Raw genomic sequence first — 27,837 nt, forward strand, 5'->3', positions numbered from 1 at the left:
ATTGTAACAGCGCTCAAATGATAAGGAAACTGCCGAGAGACGGAAAACAGCAAAGAGAGGGAGAGTCGAGGGGGTTGGGGGAGATGATGTCATAGTTTTTAGTCTGTGCCAAGCAGATGGCTGCAGCCGTCCTCCTGTCGCTTAGCTCCTGCTTCCATCTCCATCCCAAACATCAGCCTCAGCTCCGGTGACTTACAAGCGCTGGAAACGGAAGCCGTTTAGAAGGACACAAAGCGGAAACGTCCTCGTGTGCGCTGTATGTGAGCGAATGATCCTCGAAGCATAGGGCCAGTCCAAATCTGATATGGACGAAAATACCGGACCAAGCACGGGGCTTCGATCGCTCTTCACTTTTGTCTTCATTCTGTATTATGACCAGACGACAGTGTGGACGAGCTAGTCCTGCCCAGAAAGGAGGAGGAGGAGTAGGAGACACACGCACAAGGGTGTCGACGGAGAGAGGCAGGAGCAGAGGAGCTAAGGCGGGGAGCAACCGGGGGAAATAGACTAGCTAATACATCAAGATACTGATAATGGCTGCTAAATCGGACGGGGTCCTGAAGATGAAGAAGAGCGACGTGGCCTTCACCCCTCTGCAAAACTCGGAGCACTCTGGCTCGGTGCAGGGACTCCACCCGGGCGGCCAGCTGGACTCTGCGGGCACCGGGGACGGGGATTTTGCCAACGGGGAGTCGCGGTGCTGCGGTGGGGGAGGCTCAAACTCGACGTGCCTTCGTCTGGGAAAAGGGCAGCAGAAATATACGGTGTGGGACTGCTTGTGGATCGTAGCCGCCGTGGCCGTTTATTTGGCCGATGTGGGCACCGACGTGTGGCTGTCGGTCGACTACTACCTCCGCCACGACTATTGGTGGTTCGGCCCGACGCTCTTTTTCGTTGTGTTGGGTTCCTTCTCGGTCCAGCTCTTTAGCTTCAGATGGTTCGTCCACGACTTCAGCACCGAGGACGGTGCCGATTCTGTCACCGATTGCTCCCTCATGGATGGGAATAAATTGCTTAGCGGCTCGGCCTCACACGGTGATGTTACTGCTCAACACCACCCGGCCACGCCGCAGAGGCAGGCGTCGACCGCCAGCAAGAACACCACCACTAACAGCACGGCGAGCACAGCGCTGGGAAACAGGAATAGGAAACGCTCGGCCTACTACTCCTTCTGTGTGTGGTTCGGCCAGTCCGTCATTCACATCATGCAGCTGGGCCAGATATGGAGGTAGGATGGAGGCCTTGGGCTGGCGTGCAAATGTATGTTTAAAATATTTAAATGACAGAGCAGAGGGCTGCTTTTAGGACCAGCTGCCATCTTTAGCCCCCCCCACACATGTTCCTGTGTTTACCTCTCCACCCTGTGTTAAAAACACGGGAAACTAGCCCAGGCCTCCCAGTCACAAAGGTAGTGGTGCCTTTGTGGTACAAATGTTGTGGCTCCTTTCTGTTGTCCTTTAAAACAAATGTAGATATATTGAGTCCAAGCTTAAGTCCTTTGCTGTGTGTCTTTCTCCCATTTCATCGTCCACTCTCCACTACTACACTATCTACTAAAGGCAAAAGGCTGAAAGAAAAGTTTCATTCATTAGTAGTAGACCATTGTAATATACGTTCACAGTTTGAACTAAACTGAATCTGTTGTACACGTTCTAAGGTTTGCACCTATAGACCTGAAGGAAGAAGGTGTTGTGGCACTTTAATCACCTCTGACAAACTTTATTTCCGTTAACATTAACATTTTTCCTCCTTTATTCCTCGAACAGCAGAGAGATTCAAACGATGCAGATTTACAAAATCTGCAACTTGTGAATTGGTTTATGCATTTTCAGCTCAGAGTGAAGTATGTGTATAAGTATATAGTTTGCAGCATAACTATGCTGCAATAGGCATAGGCTGCTGGGGGAATCCCATGATGCATTGAGTTTTTCCTTTCCAGTCACCTTTCTCACTCACTATGTGTTAACAGACCTCTCTGCATTGAATCAGTATTATTGTAGGGTCTACCTTACAATATAAAGCGCCTTGAGGCGACTGCTGTTGTGATTTGCTGCTGTATAAATAAAATTGAATTGAATATTTGTCGGTTTGTGAGGCTCTGCCTTCTTCCTGAAACCAGTCAGAGTAACACCTTAAAATCTGGACAAATCATTTGTCGAGGTTGTTTGGTGTTTGTTTATTCACAGTGGATTCTAAGTAACCTAAATAACAAATATCTCCAACGACAAAGGAAGAAAGATTTCTTTCTTTAAAATCGTGAAGTATTATACTGGCCTTGTCAGAAAAGGCCCTGTTCCATGGTGAGATTGCTTTCTCTGTGTTTGTGCAGAGCAGGGCGGAGCCCTTATTTACAGACCTTTGATGCACAGGTAGGCTAATGCATCTGTTTTGTATTGGAAAAGTAACCACAAAGGAAAGGTTGTATTTTGGACACATTTTTGGATATCAGTTCTCATTGTTTTGTTTTTTTCCACAATGTGTTTTGCAAGCCTTTACCCAAACTTTCTGGTTAAAATGAACATAAAGTTCCTTTTGAAAATGTCTGACTCTTTTATTTGAAAAAAATCATGCAGTCCGGTTTCTTTGAAGGCGGCTGTTTCTGTGCCGGACCCATAAAGGCGATTACCATTACAACGTATAATGTGGAAGGACAGACACAGGGCTGTAAAGCCAAATCTCAGACGGGGACTTTGTGTTGTTTGATATACAAACAGTTTGTGGGACTTTATCATTTTCAACATCTGTTGGAAAAGAACAAATTCCAAGAGAATTACTGTGACTTATATGAATCCTTATGTAGAGAGTATATTAGCCTGTCATTATAAACACAATGGTAACTTTAGATGGGAGGACCTAAGGTGTTATTCACCATCCAATAACTTTATAAATAGTGCACACTGAGGTCCTTAAGGTAAGATAGAGCCTGATTCTTCAAGACCTTTAAATGCAGAGATAATTCTGGATTTAACAGGGAGCCAATATAAGAGATATATGCTCTGTCTTTATAATCCCTGTTGGTTCTTACTGCAGCATTTTGAATCGGTCGAAGGCTTTCGGGGAGTTTTTATTTAATAATGAATTTCAATAGTCTAGCCTAGAAGTAATAAATGCGTAAATGAATTTTTCAGCTTCACTGTGAGAGGACACGTTTCTAATTTTAGTGAGCTTGAACAAATGCCAGAAAGCAGTCCTGCATATTTGTTTAACGTGTGCATTGAATGACAGAGTATCTAGTTAGACACCGAGTACAATAACCTGAGTTTTATCTGAATTTAGAAGCAGGAAATCAGAGGTCATCCAGGTCTTTATGTCTTAAGTTTAACTAATTGTGTTGTCCTGTGAAACACCCAGGACCATGACATATCTGACTTCACGGATCGATAAGATCGATATTATTTGCAAAGGAATTAAATGCTATGCTATGCCTTTTAATTAACACTGCCAAAGGGAAGCATATATATTGTAGATAAAACTGGTATTAGCATAGAACTCTGTGGAATGCCATAATAAAGCTGTATGTGTGAAGAAGACTCGCTGTTTACGTGAAAACATTTGAATGTATTATGTGGAGTTTAAAGCTCTACCACCTGAGCTACAACCAGCCGCAGCTCAGGTGGTAGAGCAGGTCACCTACTAATTGGAAGGTTGGTGATTCCCCATCTCATCCAGTCTGCATAACAAATATGCCTGAAAGAACTTACAGGGCAAAAAAACTGAAGGGCTGGTTGTGTAAAGCGCTTCGAGTGCTCAGATGAAGTAGAAGAATCAGTCCATTTAGATGAAATTCAGACCATTGCAGCACATTTAAAATCTTTGGCATGCTTTTATCTGCAGTTTTGAATGCTGCACTGAGGTCCAGCAGGACAGAGCTGAGTCTACTCGAGGAACCGTCACTAAAGCAGTTTCAATTCCACGATGAAACTTAACTGAAATTCTTTAAATAGACCATTCCTCTGCAGACGATCGGTTAAATCAGTAAAAGCTGGGTGAAGTGGTCACTTTTTAAGTAATTGTTTAATTACTGCCACCTTAAAGGCTTGTAATACGTATCCCATTCATAGAGACAGGTTCATCGTATTTAAAATTGAAGCATATGAAAAGTTACCACAATTAAAATGAAAATAAAATACCGTCTCTCACTGATCCCGTACAAACCCTCCACTGCCTGGTTTAAGTTACTAGACTCAAAGATCCGAAAATATTTATGGAAAAATAAACCATCACAAATAAGTTTGAAAAGTCTAAACACAGTGGTGGTCGAGAGCTACCAAGTTTTTATGTTTCAGAAAGATTAACTCAAGCTGCTTATACATCCCATGGCTGGGCCTAGAATAGAACAGAACAGTATCAAGCATCATAATTGATTTATGGCTTAACATAAACCCTCTGTTCTGTCTTCAGTTATCTCCTGTAAACCCATTTGGAACAATCCAAATATTTATGAGTAAAATGAATCAAAAAACATTCTGTCATGGCATCAGGAGTGGATAAAAGAAATCTAGAACATGTTATTCAACTTTATCAGGAACACATTTTAAAATATGGAATCGGCAACAACAGGTTTCTTGAATATCGACATTTTAAATCTTTTATGCAGGAAAGATTTAATCCCGATCAGCTGAACTTAGAAATATCTACAGATCAAAGCTTGTGGTCACAAATATGCTTTAATACCTTCAAAATGACTAAAAGTGTCATGGGCGTCTCACGCTGTTTCTTTTTGTTTGTTTGTTTGCTTTTTAATCCTGTCCTATATGACAGCTTTTGCAATCAGAATTATAGATCTGAATGCTTTTTATTGTCACTACACACGTACAATGAAATTCAGAGCAACTGTGGAAAAAACGGGGGTAAGGTGCACAGTTCTGTGGCACCATAAACATCTGAACAGCTTCAATATCAAATGTATACATATAAAACAATATTGTTATATATTTACAGTGTAGGTGATTGCACGTAAATTCACTCTTACAGAGTAGTGATGGTTGTTTGTGTAGTCTGTGTAGAGAGGAAGTCCTTTGATTGGGGGTGGAATGATCTGGATCCACTGTTGTGCCAAACACATTTTGTTTTGCCAAGAACAGCTCCTTAGATTCTCTACAGGCTCCTCTTGTTCAGGGCTTATCTGATTATTTTGTCATTTCTATCTGTGTTATTTCAGTCATTATACGTAGTACACAGTATGACCATGTCTAAGGCAGGACAGGCAGTAAAAGGATAGAGTAGAAGTAGAAATGCACAATGTCTCTTCAACTACGGCACCTGTAAGGAAAACAAACATGCAGCACCTGAAACACAGACATTTGAAAATGCACAGGTACATAAGTCAACAATCTTTTTGTTGTGTGTGTGTGTGTGTGGCTCACTAGGCCTTGGTCCCTGTGGGACACTCTTCTTGAGTGTGGGGAGGTTTCCATCTCCACTGGTTGTTGGATGTGGGTACTTGCTGGCCCTCAGGCCTGTGGTCTGAAGTGGTTTGACCTCTTTGTTGCATGCTGGGGTTCCCGCCAGGTGTCAGGCAGTTCTTGGGCACCTAGGGTCCTGTGGCCCTGTTCTCAGCTCGTGCTGGGAGGCCGACTTCGGCTGGAGTCTGCTGCCTCCTGCTCCTGGTTCTCTGGTGCTCCTGCCTTTTGGCTGTGGGCACTCCATCTGGGGCCTCCCTCTGCTCCTCTGGGGTAGATCCTCTTGGCAAAACTGTCAGACAGGTCAGGTTTCTTAAAACGGATATTGAAAGAATGAGTCTTTGACTAAAGGTAGGCCTTCTCTGACCTGCTCTAATAGACAGGAGGAAGAGATTACTGAAGTTAACCCAGAAATATCAACAGGAGAGAAAGAATATTACTCAATAACAAGAAATAATTAATAAATAATAGCGGGATGCAATGTTTCATCTGTGGGATGATTATGGATCATTTTCTCTAGTGTTTGAAATTTTACTTCTGAAGAATTTTATGAAGTCATTACTAGTTTGGGTTAAAGGGATGGTTGGCTCAACAGAGCTCTGAGTGTCAGCCTGGCTACACCCTGGGGTTGTTCTTATTGTCTTCAATCAGTGATGAATAGTAAGATGTTCTGGCTTTACAGAGGGCCTTTTTAAAATGCAACAGTTTTTCTAGGCTAAAAGATTTTCTACATTAGTGAGATGAGATGAGCCACAGTATCCAGACCTACATGCAGTGAGGATCTAAGACTATTAACAAGATAATCATCCTCAGTGGGAGGAGAGTTTAGGTAGCTGCTCTGCACTGTGCTGGCACATGGCATCAAGATAACAGTGGAGGAATTGACTTTTAGAAAGACACCAGCCACAGTGATGTGTTCCCCACTGCTGTGTAATCTGTTATTGTAAATTTAAATACGCAGCAGTGAACACAATTTCTTTGTTTAATTCAAGAGCACTTTGAAAAACAAACTGACCTGATACCAGCGTATCTAAATTAAGGCAGCATGTACAAACAATGAAAGATACAAACTAAATTCTAAACTCTAAACATCCCAAAGACGCCTTCCTGCATAAACCGTTTCAATGACGGACGCTTCATATTTGCTTTACCATTGTTTGACTTCTTGGCTAATCTTAATGATGTTATTTTTGTTAAAATACTGTATCGATGTTTTCAACCTACAAAACTGTCATACCATGAACCGTCATTGACTTGGCTTAAAGCTTAATCAGGTTCAGTTTAGGTTAGCTTCTGTGAAACCGTGTGTCTGTTGTGGGTTTCACATTCAAAGGCTTATTTATCGACTGCTTACATTATTCATGCTCCTCCTCCTGCAGGAGGGGGACTGCTCGTGTGGTTACAGAGTCGACTGTTTGTAACAGCAAAGCTACAGTCTGCACATGGACAGTGAGCCAGGCTGTAAAATAAACTGCTGGCCCCAGTTCTATGCTTTCATGAAAATAAGATCGCAGTTATATGAAATCTTTGACAGCAGTTTATCCATAAACTACCTAAAGTACATAACACCAGATATATATATATATATTTGTTATACTGCAGGATGACACTTCTCTATTACAACTATATGACTCCAGGGGTTGAAATAGCTGTTAGGGTTATTCTTGTGTTATTTGCTGATTTGTTTACTTTCTGAGGGCATAAATAAATAGATGTTTATTCATGCAGTCATTGCCGACACTGGATATAGCAACCTTTTAAAAATCATTTGAAACTGTAAAGCTTTGCACATTGACATACATTTTCAAATGGATACTATTGCAAATACAGAATGATTCAAATCAATTTAATGTTACACCTTCTTCACCCTGTTATGCAACAATTTAGATAAAGAAATATGTTTTTAGTGATGGTGCCCCCTGTGGACAGAAACATGCATAACTGCAGAGAACATCTGCTTTTTCTCCTACAATACAAATACAAAATAGTGGACACATTCACTGCATCGTGGCTGGTGGTTCGAAACGTTGCACCTTTGTAAGGGCCAATAGGCAGAGAGTAAGGTGGTGCTAAAAAGTGATGACGTCCTGTGATGGGCTGCGAGTTACCCATCTAACAATGTGACATCGAGTGTTTCAATGTTTGATTTAGTCGTTTTTTGGACCATGACACAATCTTTGGATTTTGCCTCTGTACTCTAACATAGTGTGTTTTTAATCAAGTAATGAAAATATGATTAAAATTCAGGTTTTAATTCGAGTTTTTAGCCAAAGTGTTGAATTAGCTGTGAAAAAGTGGTGACTGAAAAATGTCTTTCTCTTCAGAAACTCTTGGGTTGCTTTGTAGCGTACTTTGTGTCATTGTGGATTTGCACTGTCTTTACATCTTAGTTATAGACTCATACACCTGCCTGTTTAAGAGTATTCTTAACTGGCTCAGTGTTAGCAAGGCATTTCTCTTAACAAGCGAGAAATTCCTGCACTGTTCCTACCTTTTGTTGTTGAGTTTACCAGTGCATTCCTGCTTTTTAGGAGTATGATCACTGATTGATTGTTTGGCTTCGAATAAAGTTTATTCTGTCTTTCTGATTGATTTAGTTGGGTTTCTCATTCATTTGCGTCAACATTTTCCATAGTTGGTATATTTGGAATTTGGTACCTTTTCACTATGATGAAAGTGATGGACACCTTGGTTGTGTTCAGCATTTGGAATCAGCTCCAGATCTCTTATCAGCTTGATTTGTCAGTGAACAACAACATCAGTGTTGCAGCCAGGTGAAGTCGGATTACGCTTGAAAAGGAAAAAACGATAAAATTGGCTGTCATAACTCCCATTTTGACCTCGGGACTTCCAGGTTATACTCGGCACAGATGTTCCTGTACACTCCTCCCCCCTCCCTTTCCAAACGCCTTCGACGCTTATTCCCTTCCGATGCTGACGGCGGATCAAGGAGACCAGCGCACGCAGGCCCGGATGTGCTGTCTACACTGGCTGTCTCTCACCCTTTACCCCCCCTGTTGCTTGTCATGTGTTTCTTTGGTGTATTAAGAGTTTTTTCATGTGCAGAGGTGTTTTTTTCTGTCCTCAAACTGATCTCCCTGTTGGAGCTCAGTCTGAGGGGAGTTATTTTTTTCTCCTTATCTTTCCTCATGTGGTGCATTTTGCATTGTTATACCTCTCTGACCTGTCTTCCCCATGTGATGTTTTGTGTAATGTATGTATGGTTGGAGGGTAAGATGGTGCCGCCATTGCGTGCAATAGGTCGGCAGCCTTATGAAATTTCCCCTTGTGGGACTAATAAAGGTAAATCAAATCAAATCAAATATCAAATCAAATCAAAATGAATCAGAGGTTTTGACTGGAGCAGAGAGAAAGTTTTGCTAGCTGAGGTTACTGAGCAGGTTATGAACTGCAGTGTCATTTTGTTAGCTTACTTTCCCAGCAGTATTTGGTGGCATCTCTGTGGAAACCTGCTAAAGCTCAGTGGAATGGTTTGGAGAGGATCTGCAGGATCTGGGCTGGAAATATTTATAATTGATAGGCTGAGAGAAGGAGGTCCATGATAAGATGATTAAAGAAAAGCAGATAGACTATAAGACTTTAAAAAGTCTGGTTGGAAATGTACTGTGAGTGCCACATAATGTGGCAATGTATAAAACACAGATATGAGAACACAACAGACACAGACAGAGAGAATATGTTTGGGGTGTGGTCCCAATCCTGAACTTTAGATAAAGGTTCATCATTTAGGACCAAAGAAGTGAAAAGGTCACTAGTACACAACCGTTCAGTCTCCTCTGGAGCCACAGCTTCACCATGTGTCTGGTCCATCTGACCATGAATAGACTGCAGCTTAAATGCTATCAGCTCAGATTCAATTCTAAAATTCTTTACTGCAACTTAATTTCACAGTCCATTAGCATGCTGCTAAATGACTGTGTGTTTTGGTGGTAGTGGTAATGGGAAAGAGACAATGGAAATGAATGCTTCACAGACAGAGAGAGAATAAAATGTAGGCTGGAGGCAAGCTGAAAAGTAGTAATGATGCATTTCTTCAAAAGAGTGTTTGCTTCAGGTAAAGACAGGAAAGGTTGAGCTGCAGTGTGCGTGCTTCTGTCCATGCTGCAACCCAACACAATAGATTTTCACTCTCTTTTTTTGTAAAGTTAAATTGGATGTGTTATAATGCTTTATATCAAGAATTTATCAAATTCTAATTCAGAATTTCATATCTGCGGCTACAGCCACATTTACTGTTTGACATGTTTGGTGTCCTGCGACCGTACTTTTCTTTCCCTGGTGAACACGTGGGTAGATCCAGGTTGTGGTTTGTTCTGTCAGAGGTTTCTTGTGCTGTAGAAAAACTTTCCTCCCTCCTGTGGTGAGTATCAGGTATCATCAACATATATACACTAATAACCTATAAAAGATGACACATCTCATTTACCCTGGTCAGCCTGTTTCTAGTCTGTTGTTGGGACCCAACCAGCACTGATCAGCATGAGACTCAGGCTGTGTCCGGTCAGTAAAAAACAACTTAAATATAAATACAATCAGTGTTTATATTTAAGTCAGGGCAGCTATGGCTACAGTGTAGCTGCCATCACCAGTGTGTGAACGTGTGAATGACTGAATGTAGTGTAAAGTGCTTTGGGGTCCTTAGGGACTGAGTAAAGCGCTATACAAATACAGGCCATTTACAAAGAAAGAACAATACAGTATCCACATCTGCACCAAATCTTCAGCAGTCTTCCAACCAGCCTATTAATCAACCAAAGACCCAGACAGACTTTTAATTCATTTGAAAGCCTGATGCTTAGCCTCGTCCACCCCAGCTGTGAAACTCAGAAACCAGTCTTACTTGTTATCATCTATCGTCCACCTGGGCCTTACACAGAGTTTCTGTCTGATTTCTCAGACTTTTTATCTAATTTAGTTCTGAGCTCAGATAAAATAATTATTGTGGGTGATTTTAACATCCATGTAGATGCTGAAAATGACAGCCTCAACATGGCATTTAGTCTGTTATTAGACTCAATTGGCTTCTCTCAACATGTAAAAGAACCCACCCACCACTTTAATCACACTCTAGATCTTGTTTTAACATATGCATAGAAACTGAACATTTAACAGTGTTTCCTGAAAACCCTCTCCTGTCTGATCATTTCCTGATAACATTCACATTTACAATAATTGATTACACAGCGGTGGAGAGTAGACTTTATCACAGTAGATGTCTTTCTGAAAGCACTGTAACTAAGTTTAAGAATATAATCCACCCCCGTTATCATCTTCAATGCCCTGTACCAACACAGAGCAGAGCAGCTATCTGAACGCTACCCCAACAGAGGTCGATTATCTTGTTAATAATTTCACCTCCTCACTACGTACGACTCTGGATACTGTAGCTCCAGTGAAAACTAAGGCCTCAAATCAAGAAACCAAGTATTTGACTCCGTGGTATACAGTGGTCCCTTGTTTATGGCAGGAGTTACATCCTGCCATAAACATCGCGATAGCTGAAATCTGCAAAGTAGCCAACTTTATTTTTTACAGTTATTTCTGATGTTTTAAGGCTGTAAAAGCCCTCACTACAAACTTTATACACTTTTCTCAGACAGGCATGAACGCTTTCACACTTTTCTATCTTGTTTAAACACTCTCAAAGACCTTTGTAGAAAAGTAAGTCCAGTATTATAGAATGAAACCAAAGGCACCAGCAGGTGACGACATTTCGCCGACGTTGTTGTGTTTGTTGTGGAGAAAACTTACAAACATAAAGCACTTCAGAGTCACACTGCTAACGATCGAAGATTTATGTGAATTTGACAAGCTGAATGCATTCTGTACTGTACAGGAGACACGGCACGAGAATAATTGGCAATGGTCTACCTACAGCCAATCAGGATGCAGAGCACAATGCGCTGTAAAAAAGAAAAAAGAAAAAAACATGCACAATTGCACAACCAAAATAATCTGCGAAACAGCGAGGCCGCGAAAGGTGAACCACATTATAGCGAGGAACCACTGTACTTCTCAAACACGTAGCCTAAAGCAGATAATCTGTAAGCTGGAGAGGAAATGGCGTGTCACAAATTTAGAAGATCATCATTTAGCCTGGAGAAATAGTTTGTTGCTTTACTTAAAAAAAAGAAAAGGAAAAAAAAGCAATGCTGAACTACTGTAATTCATTATTATCAGGATGTCCTAAAAACTCCCTGAAAAGCCTTCAGCTAATCCAAAATGCTGCAGCAAGAGTCCTGACAGGGACTAGAAAGAGAGCAGATTTCTCCTGTTTTGGCTTCCTGTTAAATCCAGAATTCAAAATCCTGCTCCTCACATACAAGGTCTTAAATAATCAGGCCCCATCTTATCTTAATGACCTTGTAGTACCATATCACCCTATTAGAGCACTTCGCTCTCGATCTGCAGGCCTACTTGTTGTTCCTAGAGTATTTAAAAGTAGAATGGGAGGGAGAGCAGCATGTCTTTATCCTGTCTACCTCCACCAATCACAGCAGATGGCCCCGCCCCTCCCTGAGCCTGGTTCTCCCGGAGGTTTCTTCCTGTTAAAAGGGAGTTTTTCCTTCCCACTGTCGCCAAAGTGCTTGTTGGGGTTTTCTATGCATGTCAATACAATTACAATATAAAGCGCCCTGAGGTGACTGTTGTTGTGATTTGGCGCTGTATAAATATATTGAATTAAATAGCGTGGGTTGTCTATTGATTCAGTGCCTGGCTGTGTGAGTCTGTGTGTTGAGGTATTCTTGTGTAAGATACCGAATCCCAAGCTGCTTCATTGAGGGCAATTTGTATGAAAACATGGTGCTAAAGGATAAAAACAGAAGGTGCTTGGGTGTTTGAACAATAGTAGTAAAATTATTTTTAGTGCTCAGTTAGAGAAGAAAAGCACAATACAGTATATACACTGTGTGTGTGTGTGTGTGTGTGTGTGTGTGTGTGTGGTGAGAGAGATGTGCTTAAAAAGCTGTTAAGGGTCATGAAGGAACAGGTGATGCACATCAGAGCAAGCATCCAGGAAACATTAAAGGCCAAGTGAAAAGTCTAAACTGGGAGATTCTGTTAGTACAACAAAATAAAGCAAAAACACTGTGAAAAGTGTTTTGTGCGCTCTGCTGAGAAGGTGATTGTCTGCAGACTCCCATCTCTGCAGGACCTGTATACCTCCAGGACACTGGGGTGTGCAGCTGGGATGACAGCTGACCCTTCTCACCCTGGACAGTCTGTTTGACCTGCTCCCCTCAGGCAGGAGGTTCCTATCCGGTCGTTAAGTGATGACGTGACGAATCCTACTTCCGGGCCTAAAGTAGTCTGCGTTTAATATGGCTTTTGTGTTGTTAACATGTTTAATGTTTTGTATTTTCTTCTATTTAATCTCAAAAAGCTCCTAAAACAGTCAGTGATCACTGTTGACCTCCCTCGGCTTTTATTACCACTAATCATTTATTTAAGCTCAGTTTTTAAAACCTTAGGATGTAACTACAGCCCAGCCCATGCAGCAGTATATGAATGACTAACCTCGTATTGTGGATGGATTATCTCAGTTGTTCTCCTGGCTGAAGTTTGGTCCTTTTACAGCATCCTGCCATGCGATTACATTTGTTCCTGACCACCTAGAACACTCACGTTAACTTTTATCGAGTGGAAAAAAAGTTAGCTTGTTTATATTATGCTAACATAGCTGTGTCGCTAGCGGTCACGTAGCACATCATTATATACCAGCTAGCCCAACTTCAGTAACCCTACAAACGTCACTGCTGTTTAGTTTTCTGTCTTCATTTATGCTGGAAGTGATAACAGAGCTGTACGTTTTAATTTGTTTCCAAAACCCCGCAGTCAGGACATGCTATATTGTATTTAGATGGAAGCTAGCGAGCTAACTTCCTGCTAAATGTCATAACTTCCGTTTTCATGGATGCCTGGATGTTAAACTCAATTGTTACACCTGGTAGAGCAGAACGCTGATCATTTTATTAAAGATGAAAGACTTTAGACAGTTTTTCAACTCTCAGTAATGCCATAGTGATCGTTTGATATATGGACCTGCAGCGGAGTTTAGGCCCCGACACGGCTAGTGACGTCAGACTGAACAACCGGATAGGAACAGTTTCTTTCCCTCTGCTGTTGGACACATGAACAATACACCACAAACACATGACCCGATACTGTGTTCTGTGCATCTGTTCCATTTTTGCACTGATCATCACCTGCGCACATGTATATATTAATCTGCTTAGCACTTTTAATTTTTCTGTTTATTTAAGTGTAAACCTGCTCAACATTTGGCATTAAAACCCTTTCTGATTCGGATTCCCACAAAATCATTGAATGATCTGGATGAGACGTCTCAGTAATATTTTTGCCATGAAGTTTTATGCTATGGGACCAGAATAGATTATCAAAAGTAACCTTTAACTGTCTTCATATGTCAGTTAGCAGCAGCCTTGTGTTACAGATTATCAATGTTTCTATTGTTAGAAATTAATAACATTATTATATACATTTGTCCAAATTTCCTTCCATTTGGTACTTCCAAGAGAAGGTGAGTTATAAAGTTTGGATTTCAGAAGAGTTGATGTACTGTGCTTGAATGTTTGAGCATGCATGGTGGATGTTCAAGCACTGTATTTTTCCCCTCAGGTATTTCCACACCATCTACCTGGGTGTTCGGAGTCGCCAGGGTGCTGAGACGGAGCGCTGGCGTTACTACTGGAGGATGGTCTATGAGTTTGCAGATGTGAGCATGCTGCATCTACTGGCAACCTTTCTGGAGAGCGCTCCACAACTGGTGCTTCAGCTGTGCATTATCATCCAGACACACAAGCTCCAGGCTGTGCAAGGTAGTAGCCCCACACACATTCAAACAATGCTGCACAATTGTGTGACCATACTGATGCCAAACATTTTTATATATGGCTTGTATTTTTATAGCGCTTTACTTAGTCCCTAAGGACCCCAAAGTGCTTTACACTACATTCAGTCATCCACACATTCACACACTGGTGATGGCAGCTACATTGTAGCCACAGCCACCCTGGGGCGCACTGACAGAGGCGAGGCTGCCGGACACTGGCGCCACCGGGCCCTCTGACCACCACCAGTAGGCAACGGGTGAAGTGTCTTGCCCAAGGACACAACGACCGAGACTGTCAGAGCTGGGGCTCGAACCGGCAACCTTCCAGTTACAAGACTAACTCCCAACCCTTGAGCCACGATCGCCATGATTGTAGCTGAAGCTGGCAGAGCTATTTGTTTGTGTGTACATGCTATCTTATGGATAGAAATGATTCTTCAAAGTCACATGTGAATTGGAATTCTGTCTGTAATTCTGTGTATAGACAGAATTTCTAGGTGCAGCCAGCGAGCAGAGGGTTTGTGGTTCAGGTGACTTAAGATCACAACTGTGGTTTTTGCAGATTATTTGATTTTGTTGGCTTCATTTAGCCATTTATTTAGCCCTCATTTATGGTCTTGGTAGAAATGAGCTTCTCCAAATCAAAGAAAGCTAGCTGAGGTGGTTCAGACATCAGGCAAGGATGCCTCACAGGCACATCCAAGGTGTTATGGCCAAGTCTGACTGGGAACCTGCTTGTGAGTTTTACCAGTATTTCTGATTTGTTGCACTCTGAACTTTAATTCTCAATAATATAAATGAATAATTCTCTGATTCCGTTAGCTTTCAAACCTTTTCAGTCAAATGGCTGTAGTTAAACATCCAGTTCTCTCACCCGGTGCTTAGTTCATCATCCTGGATGTGCAAGACTTGCTGCAGTGTCATGGTCATGTAATGTCCATTTCCTAATTATGCAATAACCTGTGAAGCAGATGAAAGATCAGGAGGTTTTTTTTTAGTAGCTTTGCACTGAATCTGGAAATATGAGGCCCAAAGAAAAGTGTGTGCTAAAAAATAGCTAAAAAGAACAATCAAAGAACTTTTACTTGGTCAAGAAAAAAACATTTACGGCATCTACCCCATGACTAGAAAACTCTGGAGGAGAAAGTCTACAAATCAGGGTTTTTACAACAAGATGCACATGATGAAACGCTTACTGCAAAAACAACCAATGAGTTTCTCTAGACAAAGACGTTGGATATCTTGTTATGTTGTTGAACATGACAAGATGTGTTACAGTTCAATTTTATTTATATATATTTTATTTATATTGCACCAAATCATGAGAACAAAGGTTCTAATTATGCAAATGATTCAAGGTGGAATAAGAATGCCCTGGAGCAGTATCTGTACCTGCTGCATTCATCTTTCCAAGTGTGGTGTCAGGTTTATATTGTTGATTGTCATTTATGCTTAGAAAAATTTACTCATATATGCTTAGAGTTTTATAATGGAATGCGTAATGATAGAGGTCTGATCCGTAGCAGCCTGCAAAGACTGTGTGCCTCTATGACAAAGTGGAGGAGCAGTTGCAATGCTCTCCATTTGTCCCATATGTGTTTATCTTTTTTTGCACATTGTACACATTATTCTGTTTCTATGTATTTGCTATGATTTGCTATTTGTCAAGTAACATTGCTTCACTCACTATCCCGGGTTAGTTTGTGGAAGCGTTTTGTTGCCGGAAAATCAAACATGCTGCAAATTAAGGCAAATACTCAGTTACATGTTTCTTTATATTTTATTATCTTACAGATTAAGTCATTTGTTCATACTTACTTTGTTTGTCTTTTCAGTCTTCATGAGGGTCAGGTGTGGGGAAACGCCCGCCTGGCATTTCCTCATTTTAAAGTCCTGATGATGTCACACATGACATCAGCAGGTCAAACCAAGTGGAGGGGTTTGTTTTTCCATAGAGATGCTTCCTTTTGTTTGTGTTAAGGTTTAAAGGGATTTGTTGAATGTTTTCCCTTTCGTTAACACTGCCATTTAGTTGTGTAAATGTGCATGTTAGAAGTGTGAAGAGGTTTTGTGTTTTTAGATCATCTGTGTAGAGCTTTAGATCCCTCAGTTTGAGTGAGTGGTACTGGCTGGGCAATTGGAGGGAAATTGATGGCCCTATTTAAAGCCAGTCTCTACCAGCTGCAGCAGAGAGGAGAGGAGAGGAGAGGAGAGGAGAGGAGAGGAGAGGAGAGGAGAGGAGAGGAGAGGAGAGGAGAGGAGAGGAGAGGAGAGGAGAGGAGAGGAGAGGAGAGGAGAGGAGAGGAGAGGAGAGGAGAGGAGAGGAGAGGAGAGGAGAGGAGAGGAGAGGAGAGGAGAGGAGAGGAGAGGAGAGGAGAGGAGAGGAGAGGAGAGGAGAGGAGAGGAGAGTGTTAAGTTACACATTAAATTAAGTTCACTGTAAATAAATTGCTCACCTCTGGAAATCTGAAATGTCTGCGTAGTCGGCTTCCCACCACCTTCCTTGACGTTCGAGTCTGACTACTTCACAGCCTCCCAGAGTGCTCTGGCATACACATACATCTTGAGGTCGTACCTTCTCTTACTGATTTATGGTATAGGAGGACACCTGCTATGTATCTGCTTAAGTATAAGTGCCTTTTGTTTAGGTGGACCGCTGGACTCCTGGGACCAGCTTTGGGGAGTCATTCACAGGATCACATCTTGACACGCACACACACACATACCTACACGACACACAGACAAGGTACTCTTTGTTCTCATGTATGCCTATGTAAGACGTCATATGTTAATGAACCTATGCATATTCATATAACCACAATAGAGATCGACAGACCACAGATGACTTTCGTGCATTGCATTGTGGGTACGAGTGGCAGCAAAGTCAAAACACTGCATCAAGCGCTAGTATTTCCAGCACCGCTAATCATTAATTCTGTGGTTTTAATCCCTACTTGCATTTTATTTGCCCCCAAAAACAGCTCTGTACAAAACGACAGAAACACGGCAGCTCTGTACGAAGACAGAAAAGTAGGAGGAAAAACTGAAAGGAGTGGAAGGGTCAGACCCACACGAGCACAGAGTGGAGTAAGCACGTTAGCGTGCTGCACAACTTTCATCACGCACACATTATTATGTGGTCCTAAGTGTGAGCGCACACACTCAACATGTTTAGTAACTTCAGATCCTGCAACAAGCCCAGGGCCAGTTTACTTTGGTGATTTGGACGATTCCATCTCACAGCTGCTGTTACAGACCAACACCATGTATTTGTCCTTTCAGGTTGTAGTGTTACACAACATTTTCAGATCTAGTAGAAATAAAACGAGTGTTTCGTAATTCATTCAATTTGTTGTCTTTATTTATAACTGGCATTATTGTTTCGTTCTGTTACAGAATCTTACAGGAAAGAGGCAACGTTGTAAAAATCCATCAGCTTTATTAGCTGCTTCGGTGAAAAACAAATCAACAATGCAAAACAACATACTGAAACCGTTATTCATCACTTGATTGCTTCAATACAACACTTGGGCACATGTATGCAGACGTTTCGTGGCTGTTTTGATCTCGCGCTCTCTCTTCACCGATCAAATCTCGCTGTGTTAGCAGCTTTAAACTCGGTCTGACCCAGGCTGATGGAGGGGCCCAGTCTGGATCACATCCCAGCATTTTGTAGGCTGGTTTTCCTACAAAACACAACAAACGTTAGTCCACAAAACCACAGTGAACAAAGCAGCAAAGCAACGAATTCAATTCAAATCAATATAAGATTTATTTGTAACCTACATCAACAAAAAATGTTGAAATGCTTGGAGCAGACTAACCTGTGAGCTGCAGTGTTCTGGGACGTTATATTTGGTCTTCGAATGGCTGCAATCCAGGCCATCCGTCGCCTCTTTGGTACTTCGGAAACATGACTTGAACAATTTCTCTTCCACGATGGAATCCGATAAAAACGATCTCTTTACCCGTCGGCTTCCCCTGGCTGTCATTTGACTATTGCAGTTAATAATACAACCGCTTCTTGCCATTCTTTGTTTCTTTTTATCACTGTGTGACTGTTTTCATATGAAAGCCTGCGTGCACTAGTACCACTTGCCACTCGTACCTACAATCCTTTGCGGTTTTACCCCAGAAATGACGTCACATTTTCCATCTCTATAAAGAGCAGTGCTACGAGGGAGCTGACGAGAGCGACTGGGGTTCGAGCGGAAGGAACGGCGCCCGTCACAGTTCTCTCCCTCGTGCACGAGTGACTTGTGCGTTGCTTTAGCCATTGTAGTAGAATTGTCTCGTTCCAGCGGGGGCCTGTGCCAGACAGATCCATCATGTGGTGCTTCTGTAATCCATCCGTTATGTGGTTGTGAAAACGGTTGTTTTCTCTCTGTCTCTTTAGGAATGACAGCTGCAGCCTCCCTCGTCTCTATGGCCTGGGCCCTGGCCTCCTATCAGAAGGCCCTGCGAGAGTCTCGGGATGACAAGAAGCCCATCAGCTATCTGGCAGTGATTATCCAGTTCTGTTGGCACTTCTTCACCATAGCAGCCCGAGTTATCACCTTTGCTCTGTTTGCGTCTGTATTTCAACTCTACTTTGGCATCTTCATCGTCCTGCACTGGTGCATCATGACCTTTTGGATTGTCCACTGTGAGACAGACTTCTGCATCAGCAAGTGGGAAGAGATTGTGTTTGACATGGTGGTGGGCATAATCTACATCTTTTCCTGGTTCAACGTCAAGGAAGGACGGACAAGGTGAAGACGTTCTCCATCAGTGTGATGTGGTTCAATTTTTAAACAATGCTTTAACTCTTCTGTCATTTTTAAATTTATAAGCGCTTGGTTGCAGTAAGTGCAATAGTTGAAACTACCATGCAAAAGAAATTCAGCCATTCCTGTTTCTTGAGCTAGTTTCAACTTTAGCATTTAGTACTGACAACTCTGACTTACATGAAACAATCTGTGAGACCTTCAGCTTATTTTAGTGATAGTTGCTTGCAAATACTTGCATTTATTTGTTGTTATTATGTCTCATGTCTCTGTGCAGGTGTCGGCTTTTTATCTATTACCTGGTAATCTTGATGGAGAACACTGCTCTCAGTGCGTTGTGGTATCTCTACCGATTTCCTCAAAATACTGACGCCTTTGCAGTGCCAGCACTCTGCGTCATTTTCAGCAGTTTCCTCACCGGCATTGTTTTCATGCTCATGTACTATGCCTTTTTTCACCCGAACGGGCCACGCTTTGGACACTCACCAAGTGGCCAAGGCCTTGACCTGGACCCTACTGCTCAGTTCTCCACTCTGCCATCAGAAGGTGCCACCAATTCACTGCGTTCGAACCGAGGTGCTACCACAACTCTGGAACGACACGACAAGTATTCTGAGCGAGATGGCTGCATGCCAGTGTTTCAGGTCCGATCCACAGTGCCATCAACGCCATCTTCTCGTGCTCCACGCCTAGAGGAGAACGTCATCAAGATCGACCTTTGTAGGAACCGCTATCCAGCCTGGGAGCGTCATGTTCTGGACCGCAGCATTCGCAAAGCAATTTTGGCCATAGATTGCTCATTGACTCCTCCACGGCTGCAGTACAAAGATGATGCTCTGGTACAGGAGCGGTTGGAATATGAGACCACTCTATAGTCCGCTCGGCTTTCGGAAACCCTGCAGGGGCACAGCAACAGAGTGGTATCCTGTGATCACATAAACAGCAACAGGAACTGTGGCAATAAGAATTTGTTACTGGCATCAGTTTCAATATCTTCATCTCCCATTGCTGTCGTTCTTTTTCTATTTCCGGGTATCAGAAGTGTCGAGAAGCAGTCGGGACTGTTGGTAATGGCTGGATGACCAACTCAGTACAAGTTCAGTTAGTGTCACTGGTGGGATTGCTGCTGGTCAGATTGTTGCTATTATTTTTACTAACACTTATCTGGTAAATGCTGTCTTCTATGGACTAAATACTAAATGACACTCTGCTTAGAACAACAAGAAGCGAGTGTGTTAAGGGGTGTTAAGTTAAAGCTGTAAAATAATAAAAAGTGGAATTGTCCATTGTCCATACAGACAGCTTTTAAGTCACCAGATACTCCCATAAAACAAAGGAGACCTGAATTACAAACTCAAACTTGTCCAAATGTGTTGGTGTCCTACCATATCAGCCACAAGCAGGTGGGTACTCTGTCATTACTCTCTTTCTCTTAGTGCCAAAAAGGGTCATTGCGAACATCCTCTAGATTCCTGTACAAACAACTTAGGGGTGCCTGCATAATCCAGAAGGTTCTTCTTTGAGCTAGACCTTTCAGTGTTATTGGACATCTGTGATCAACACTGGAAGATGGCCAGAAAGTGACCTATGAGAAGACAGTGGTCAAAGTAGCATCTATGAGCAGTGATGGTGTTTTGTTTGGGCAAAACATACTAAATGATAAGGCTGAATGTTATAATAGGAAGCAAGAAAAGGGGGCAAAGGTCAAATACTAGCTAATAGTCTCGTTCTGAAAAGGAAGCATTCAAACTTACTCAATGCCAAGAAAAAAAATCTTCCTGGCAGCTCAACATAACTATTTGTAGTCCGGCCTCAGAAACACAGCTGCAGAATTATTCTGATCTTTGCTTGTATGTGGAGGGTGAAAGCATGTGCCAGACACCAATGAACCGAAGAGAGGAGAGAGGATGATACCGGAAATGGAAATGAGTTGAGGATCGAAACACAGACAAGCAGCCAACTCAGCCATTCCAACCAGGATGTACAGTACTCATGCAACATGCAGCATTTTTCTTTTAGAGATGAAGTAGAGGCTACTGAAGTCATGTGTGTGTGTGTGTGTGTGTGTGTGTGTGTGTAGTTTACACAAAACAAGCAAAGGAACGTGTGGTTAGTCTGTCTGAATAGAATCTTTGCTGTAGATATGCAGGTGACACACGTCACCTTTCGAGGAAAAATTGCCCTTTTTAAAAACACTTTTTACATTTTGACTCAACACATTTACCAACCAAACCACACAACACAGGTTAGCATAGTGCTGGAAGTGTCCACTGGCAAATGAGAAACCTAGACAGGAAAAAGCTTGATCCTGATCATACTGCATACCATGCTCTGGAAAATAAGCGATGGAATACAAACATTTTCCATACGTAACTTTTAATGTGGGTAACAAAGACAGTAAGTGTAAATAACAGAATGTAGGATTTACTCAATCAGAAATGCAATGCTGTGACAGGCGGTTATCCAAAAATGACTGTTGGTGGTGTTAAATGATGAAACTGTAAACATGTACAAGCTCCAACAGATGGCATTTAGGGCCAAAACATTTTTCAAAGTCCAATCTAAGTATTAAACATACATACATAGTGTTGTTATGTGGAAATTACATTTATGAAAATACCTCAAACATTTATTGTTTGAGGTATTGTTATTGTACAAAATGTTTATGCTGTACTTCCAGTAGCTTGTCATGGATGACCTGGATCAAGATGGTGCCTGTTTTTCCCAAAAGTTTGTTCCAACCTGGTAGCAAGTTTCAGGGGAGTCAGGGGGTCTTACAAAATTCAAAGGTTGATATAGTGCATTACGATGTTGTGCAGTGCACTATAAAAAAATATGAACAATACTGTGTAAGTCTGTGTTTGATGTTACCAGTTAAATTGTCCTGGCCCGGTTGGCGTAGTGTGTATTCCAAACCTTGGAACATCCCTGAAAGAGAGAACCAGAGACTGAAGGAGGTGCTGTGCCATCCCATTTGCACCATTCTGCTTACCCTCAAAACCCAAATAACTTTACTTCAAGAAACGCTGGGCAGCAACAGACAATATCACCTCACAGACTAGTTGTCTGTTAGTCAAGAATTTTAGCTCTCTCCCTGCTTTTCCTGTGCTAAGATAGTGTCCAGATAAAAGGAATTTTAGGTGGTCTTTTGTCCAAAGTCTTTGTTTTAAAGCATGGAAAGAGAAAAACACAAAGCGAGTCAATGATAATCAGGATATTCTGACCGGTCATTGCAGTTATTTGAAACCACAGCACAGTGGCCGTCATAATCTTGTTTAAACAAAGATATAAGTGAAAAAAGACTCTGTATTGTGCCCATTACATACAGACCACTTAGAGAATGTACGGTTACGTTGTAACCTTGGTTCTCTGAGTGAAAGACTATCTCTCCACTCCGTACATATGGAACATGTAACAGAGTTGAGAGATAGTCTCGATATGATAGAGAACCAGGATGATGTGTATGCAGAATATACTATGCTGGTAAGTGCTGGCATATTCCCACCATTTTTTGTGGTTTCTATTAGATAGAAGTTTCAATTACATACTGTATGTTAGGGTTTTTTAATAATTGTGTTTTCTTCGTGGTGACAAGTCAAAAATGTTTTCTGTAAAAAAAATAAAAATTCAAAGAAGCAATCTTGAATGATACAGAGATATTTTTGTGCTTACACCAAAGCCTCTGTGTTTTACCAGAGACATACTTTTAAAGGACTATAGCAGTGGTTTTGCACGTTTTAGAAAATCTTTTTGCAAAACCTTTCACTATAGTGAGTTTCACTATAGTCTTTGAACTTTTGTTGTTAGTTGTTATTATTATAATTATAAAGTAATGCATTGGAGACTTCCTAAGTATCCGGTTGTTCAGTCTGACGTCACTAGCCGTGTCTGGGCCTAAACTCCGCTGCAGGTCCATATATCAAACGATCACTATGGCATTACTGAGAGTTGAAAAACTGTCTAAAGTCTTTCATCTTTAATAAAATGATCAGCGTTCTGCTCTACCAGGTGTAACAACTGAGTTTAACATCCAGGCATCCATGAAAACCGAATTTATGACATTTAACGGAGTTAGAAGTTAGCAGGGAGTTAGCTCGCTAGCTTCTATCTAAATACAATATAGCATGTCCTGACTGCGGGGTTTTGGAAACAAATTAAAACGTACAGCTCTGCTATCACTTCCAACATAAATGAAGACAGAAAACTAAACAGCAGTGACGTTTGTAGGGTTACTGAAGTTGGGCTAGCTGGTATATAATGATGTGCTACGTGATCGCTAGCGACACAGCTATGTTAGCATAATATAAACAAGCTAACTTTTTTTCCACTCGATAAAAGTTACCGTGAGTGTTCTCGGTGGTCAGGAACAAATGTAATCGCATGGCAGGATGCTGTAAAAGGACCAAACTTCAGCCAGGAGAACAACTGAGATAATCCATCCACAATACGAGGTTAGTCATTCATATACTGCTGCATGGGCTGGGCTGTAGTTACATCCTAAGGTTTTAAAAACTGAGCCTAAATAAATGATTAGTGGTAATAAAAGCCGAGGGAGGTCAACAGTGATCACTGACTGTTTTAGGAGCTTTTTGAGATTAAATAGAAGAAAATACAAAACATTAAACATGTTAACAACACAAAAGCCATATTAAACGCAGACTACTTTAGACCCGGAAGTAGGATTCGTCACGTCATCACTTAACGACCGGATATCTTCATTTAAACAGTCATACACTGCACAATTTTAAACTGTACTGTAATGAACAAAAATCCACAAAGTAGATATAAATCCACAAATCTGGCATAAAAATCTGGCTGCAAAAATCTATTCAGACTGAGCAGTTGGACCGAAAAACATGCAAACAGTGTTACGGCTGAAGTTTGACAACAGATACTTTTATGTGTGTGTGTGTGTGTGTGTGTGTGCGCAGAGTTTCCATCAGATATTTTCAGGAGACCAATCTCTATCGTGGCATTAATGTCTCTTCATTATTTTTCGGTTACTTGTGTTTGGTGGAGGAATACACTTGTGCTTTAGTGAAAATGTTGTATACATAAAGCTTTTGTGGGTTCAGCAGAAGCTGCATAACATAAGACAGATGTCCTGAAGTAATACTACAGTAGCTGAATCAACATTAGTGACAACTAAAAAGACTAAACGCTTTAAAATATACTAAACCTGATGATTTTCCATTTAAAGAAGGGACTTTTCCAGACCTATTATCTGGGAACAAACTCGGTGATGTGATGTAGATGTAAAGCGTTTTTCTTTTGTCATTTTGTTTTTTTTCTTGGGATAAAGACACAAGTTTCATGATGGCACAATACTGTTGGAGAAAGGCATATACTGTACAAGGCTGTACATACTGCCTGTTCAGGAAACCAAGAGCAGGCTGTGGAAAGAACTTTCATGATCCCTTCAAATAAAAAAAAGTGAAATTACTGCTCGTCTTTTTTAATGAAAAAAGTGAATAAAATAAATCAGTAACTGGGCTGTCAGCGGATAAAGACAAAGTCTAAACATGTATATTTAATTAAAAATAGCACAGCATGTGTCAAACTAACAAAATGTGAGGTGGGAAATGTAGAAATGGTTCTCAACCACTGCACCATCCTGGTGCGCAGTTCAAAAGCCAGCAGATGTGGTGGTATGCGTTAATACGCATGCCATGCATAACTTGCACATCTCTGAAGACAGTTCGTCCACAGGTATTTGGATAGTGACGTAATTTTAGTAAATGTTGCTCCAGAACAGCTTTCAGCTACATTCATTGTTGTAGACATGGTTCCCTATTTGCAGACTTTTCATTGATGCTTTCTTCTGTACTGAGTTAAGCACCGAGGTTTCTCTGTTGTTTTGGAAACAGGGTTGCAAATGCAGCCTTGTATTTCTTAGACATCCAAGCAATTTATTTTAGTTTTCAGTTCAAAAATCAGCTGTAGCCTTAGTTTGCTCATCACCATCAACACACACAGTACAATGATATAAATATGTGTGGAACATGAAGCTACCTCAGTTTGTCTCATGCACAAACCCTTACAGATTGTCTGTCAGTTCATTTTCTTCTGTAGCACAGTTGACACTTCTGTTTAAATGAAAATATGTTTATCAAAATTAAAATGAATTCCAAATAACAATAAATATTAAACCCTATGAAAACCCTTCAAAGTATAACATTGGTAGCATGACAGTTATATGGCACTGCAAATGGGCTGATTGTTGGTTTTATGATATAAAGGTGACTGTTGTTGTGATTTGACTATATAAACATTTGACCTGAACAGAACTGAGGATTAGGGTTCAACTAAAAAAATATTACTTTAGACCTTGTTTGATTAGAACTAGAAAGAGAGAGCAGATTTCTCCTGTTTTGGCTTCCTGTTAAGTCCAGAATTCAAAATCCTGCTCCTCACATACAAGGTCTTAAATAATCAGGCCCCATCTTATCTTAATGACCTTGTAGTACCATATCACCCCATTAGAGCACTTCGCTCTCGCTCTGCAGGCCTACTTGTTGTTCCTAGAGTATTTAAAAGTAGAATGGGAGGCAGAGCCTTCAGTTTTCAGGCCCCTCTTCTGTGGAGCCAGCTTCCAGTTTGGATTCAGGAGACAGACACTATCTCTACTTTCAAGATCAGGCTTCAAACTTTCCTTTTTGCTAAAGCATATAGTTAGGGCTGGACCAGGTGACCCTGAATCCTCCCTTAGTTATGCTGCAATAGACGTATGCTGCCGGGGATTCCCATGATGCACTGGGTGTTTCTTCTTCACTCATCATGTGTTTATACACCTCTCTACATTTAATTATTAGTTATAACAATTAACCTCTGTCTCTCTTCCACAGCATGTCTTTAATCTTTCTTCCTTCTCTCACCCCAGCCAATCACAGCAGATGGCCCCGCCCCTCCCTGAGCCTGGTTCTGCTGGAGGTTTCTTCCTGTTAAAAGGGAGTTTTTCCTTCCCACTGTTGCCAAAGTGCTGATCATGGGGGTCATATGATTGTTGGGTTTTTCTCTGTATGTGTTATTGTAGGGTCGACCTTACAATATAAAGCGCTTTGAAGCGACTGTCGCTGTGATTTGGAATTTTATAAATCCCAGATGTGCTCCAGTGTTCATGACTTTGTTTTAGCTGCTTTCTGTGTTTAATTTGCTTTAAAATAAAATCTATTTTGATTTTTCCTTCATTTCGACATCATCACACAGGAGACAATGAGGCTGTACTTAGGGCACAGCTTAGTTTTCTAGTTAAACTGGAAAGCATGCGTGTGAGTCTGTGTGTGAAAGAGAGAGAGAGAGATGTTTTTACACTCGATAGCAGAATATGTGGCAGTTACTGTGCTTATACTAGTCTAGCAAAGAAGTTGTTCCTCAGTACTGCATCATCTAAACCCCTCAGACTGTGTTTATTTGTAACATCAGTTGCACAATACTGCTATAAAGGAATGAAGAAGCAATAGAAAATATAGAAAGCTTGCAGTTATATTGCAGTTTGTTTCTTGGTTTACTCTTCCTCCTTGTTTTCTTGCACTTTTATTGACTCTAAGAAAAACAATGTTCCATGTGTGAGTAAGATGTTCTCAGTAACGGTTATTTATTAATAGCACAAGATTTTTTTGACCAGTCTGTTCCATAGACAAAGTCTACAAACATCAGGGACACATGACACGTGTTAAATATGTAATATAACAATCATAGAGCCATTGCAAAAACTCAATTTAGTTTGACGATCCAACATGTTTTTGACACGAGACTTAACAGGATATTTGACCGGGAGCCAGATTTGGGGAGGTTGCTATTGGTGTGTAATGGGAAACAAGGCTACAAAGTCTCCATCCACTAAAGTAAAATGTTTGTAGTTGGCTAAATGTAACCAAAGCACAGACACAAGACTCTCATATCTGCATTTAGTCTTAAAGACTTGTTGGAGTGGTTCCACATGACGAGCACATATTCTACTATCACTATAAGATGAGATAAATAGATTGTGTTTTTCTGTTAGTATTGTGGTCCAGCGACTGTCTCTATTCATCATCTATAACAGATCAAAGCTTTGCTGCTGTGGTCCGGACATACCTGCCAAGCACAATACAGAATTTAGCTATTGAACCAGGCAAAAACGACACTATGAAGTTTGAATGGTCAGCATCATTTGTGCAGCAGCAGCAGCTCCAGGCGGGATCGTCCAGTCTTAGTACAAGCACAGTGACCAGCAGGTTAAAAACAATCCTGTATAATCATTCTGTACAGATGTCTGTTTAGAGTTGGTTAAACATGGAATACCACAGATAGTGAACTGAACAACTTAAATGCTTATCTGTAAATAAATGTATGCAATGTGTACATGTTAAAAAAGAACATTCCTCTCTTTTTGAGTTCTGACTGTGAAGCGTGTCTCTAGAGGTGCGATGCCACCATGATGGCTATAAATATGACAGTAAAACACAGAGGAAAAAAAGATAAATGTGGTGTATGTGGTGTATTTAACAAAAGAAAAAACATGTTTAAGACAAAGTAATATTGGTCTTATCAGTACGTTGCATTGTGTGATGAAAGCATTCAATGGGGGAAAAGTACATTTTATTGTAAAAATAATAATTCAAGAATAATAAAAAAAAATAATCAAAATGAGTTTTTTGTACATATGAGATTTTTGTAAATTTTTATTTGAATCTAATGCAACACAAACTACCAAAATTCAGTTAATAAAGTACACTGTGGTCATTTATCTGGCCTCACGTTTGTTCATTTCATTTTCGAGTCAAAACCTCATTGGTGGTAGATTCTCCAGGAG

General features: G+C 41.1%; 1 protein-coding gene across 1 annotated transcript; it reads left to right on the forward strand.

Moving 5' to 3' along the window:
• Nucleotides 1-27,730, forward strand: xkr4 (XK related 4). Its single transcript, XM_085389431.1, has 4 exons — nt 1-1,228; nt 14,064-14,263; nt 18,674-19,028; nt 19,321-27,730. The coding sequence occupies exons 1-4, from the start codon at nt 534-536 to the stop codon at nt 19,916-19,918; spliced, it is 1,848 nt and encodes a 615-aa protein (XP_085245557.1). The 5' UTR covers nt 1-533; the 3' UTR covers nt 19,919-27,730.
• The last annotated feature ends 107 nt before the right edge of the window (nt 27,731-27,837 follow it).

This window comes from Rhamphochromis longiceps, linkage group LG18 (genome assembly GCF_057381845.1).
Source record: "Rhamphochromis longiceps isolate RC_006_pf linkage group LG18, R_longiceps_female_GT1.1, whole genome shotgun sequence".
NCBI lineage: Eukaryota > Metazoa > Chordata > Actinopteri > Cichliformes > Cichlidae > Rhamphochromis > Rhamphochromis longiceps.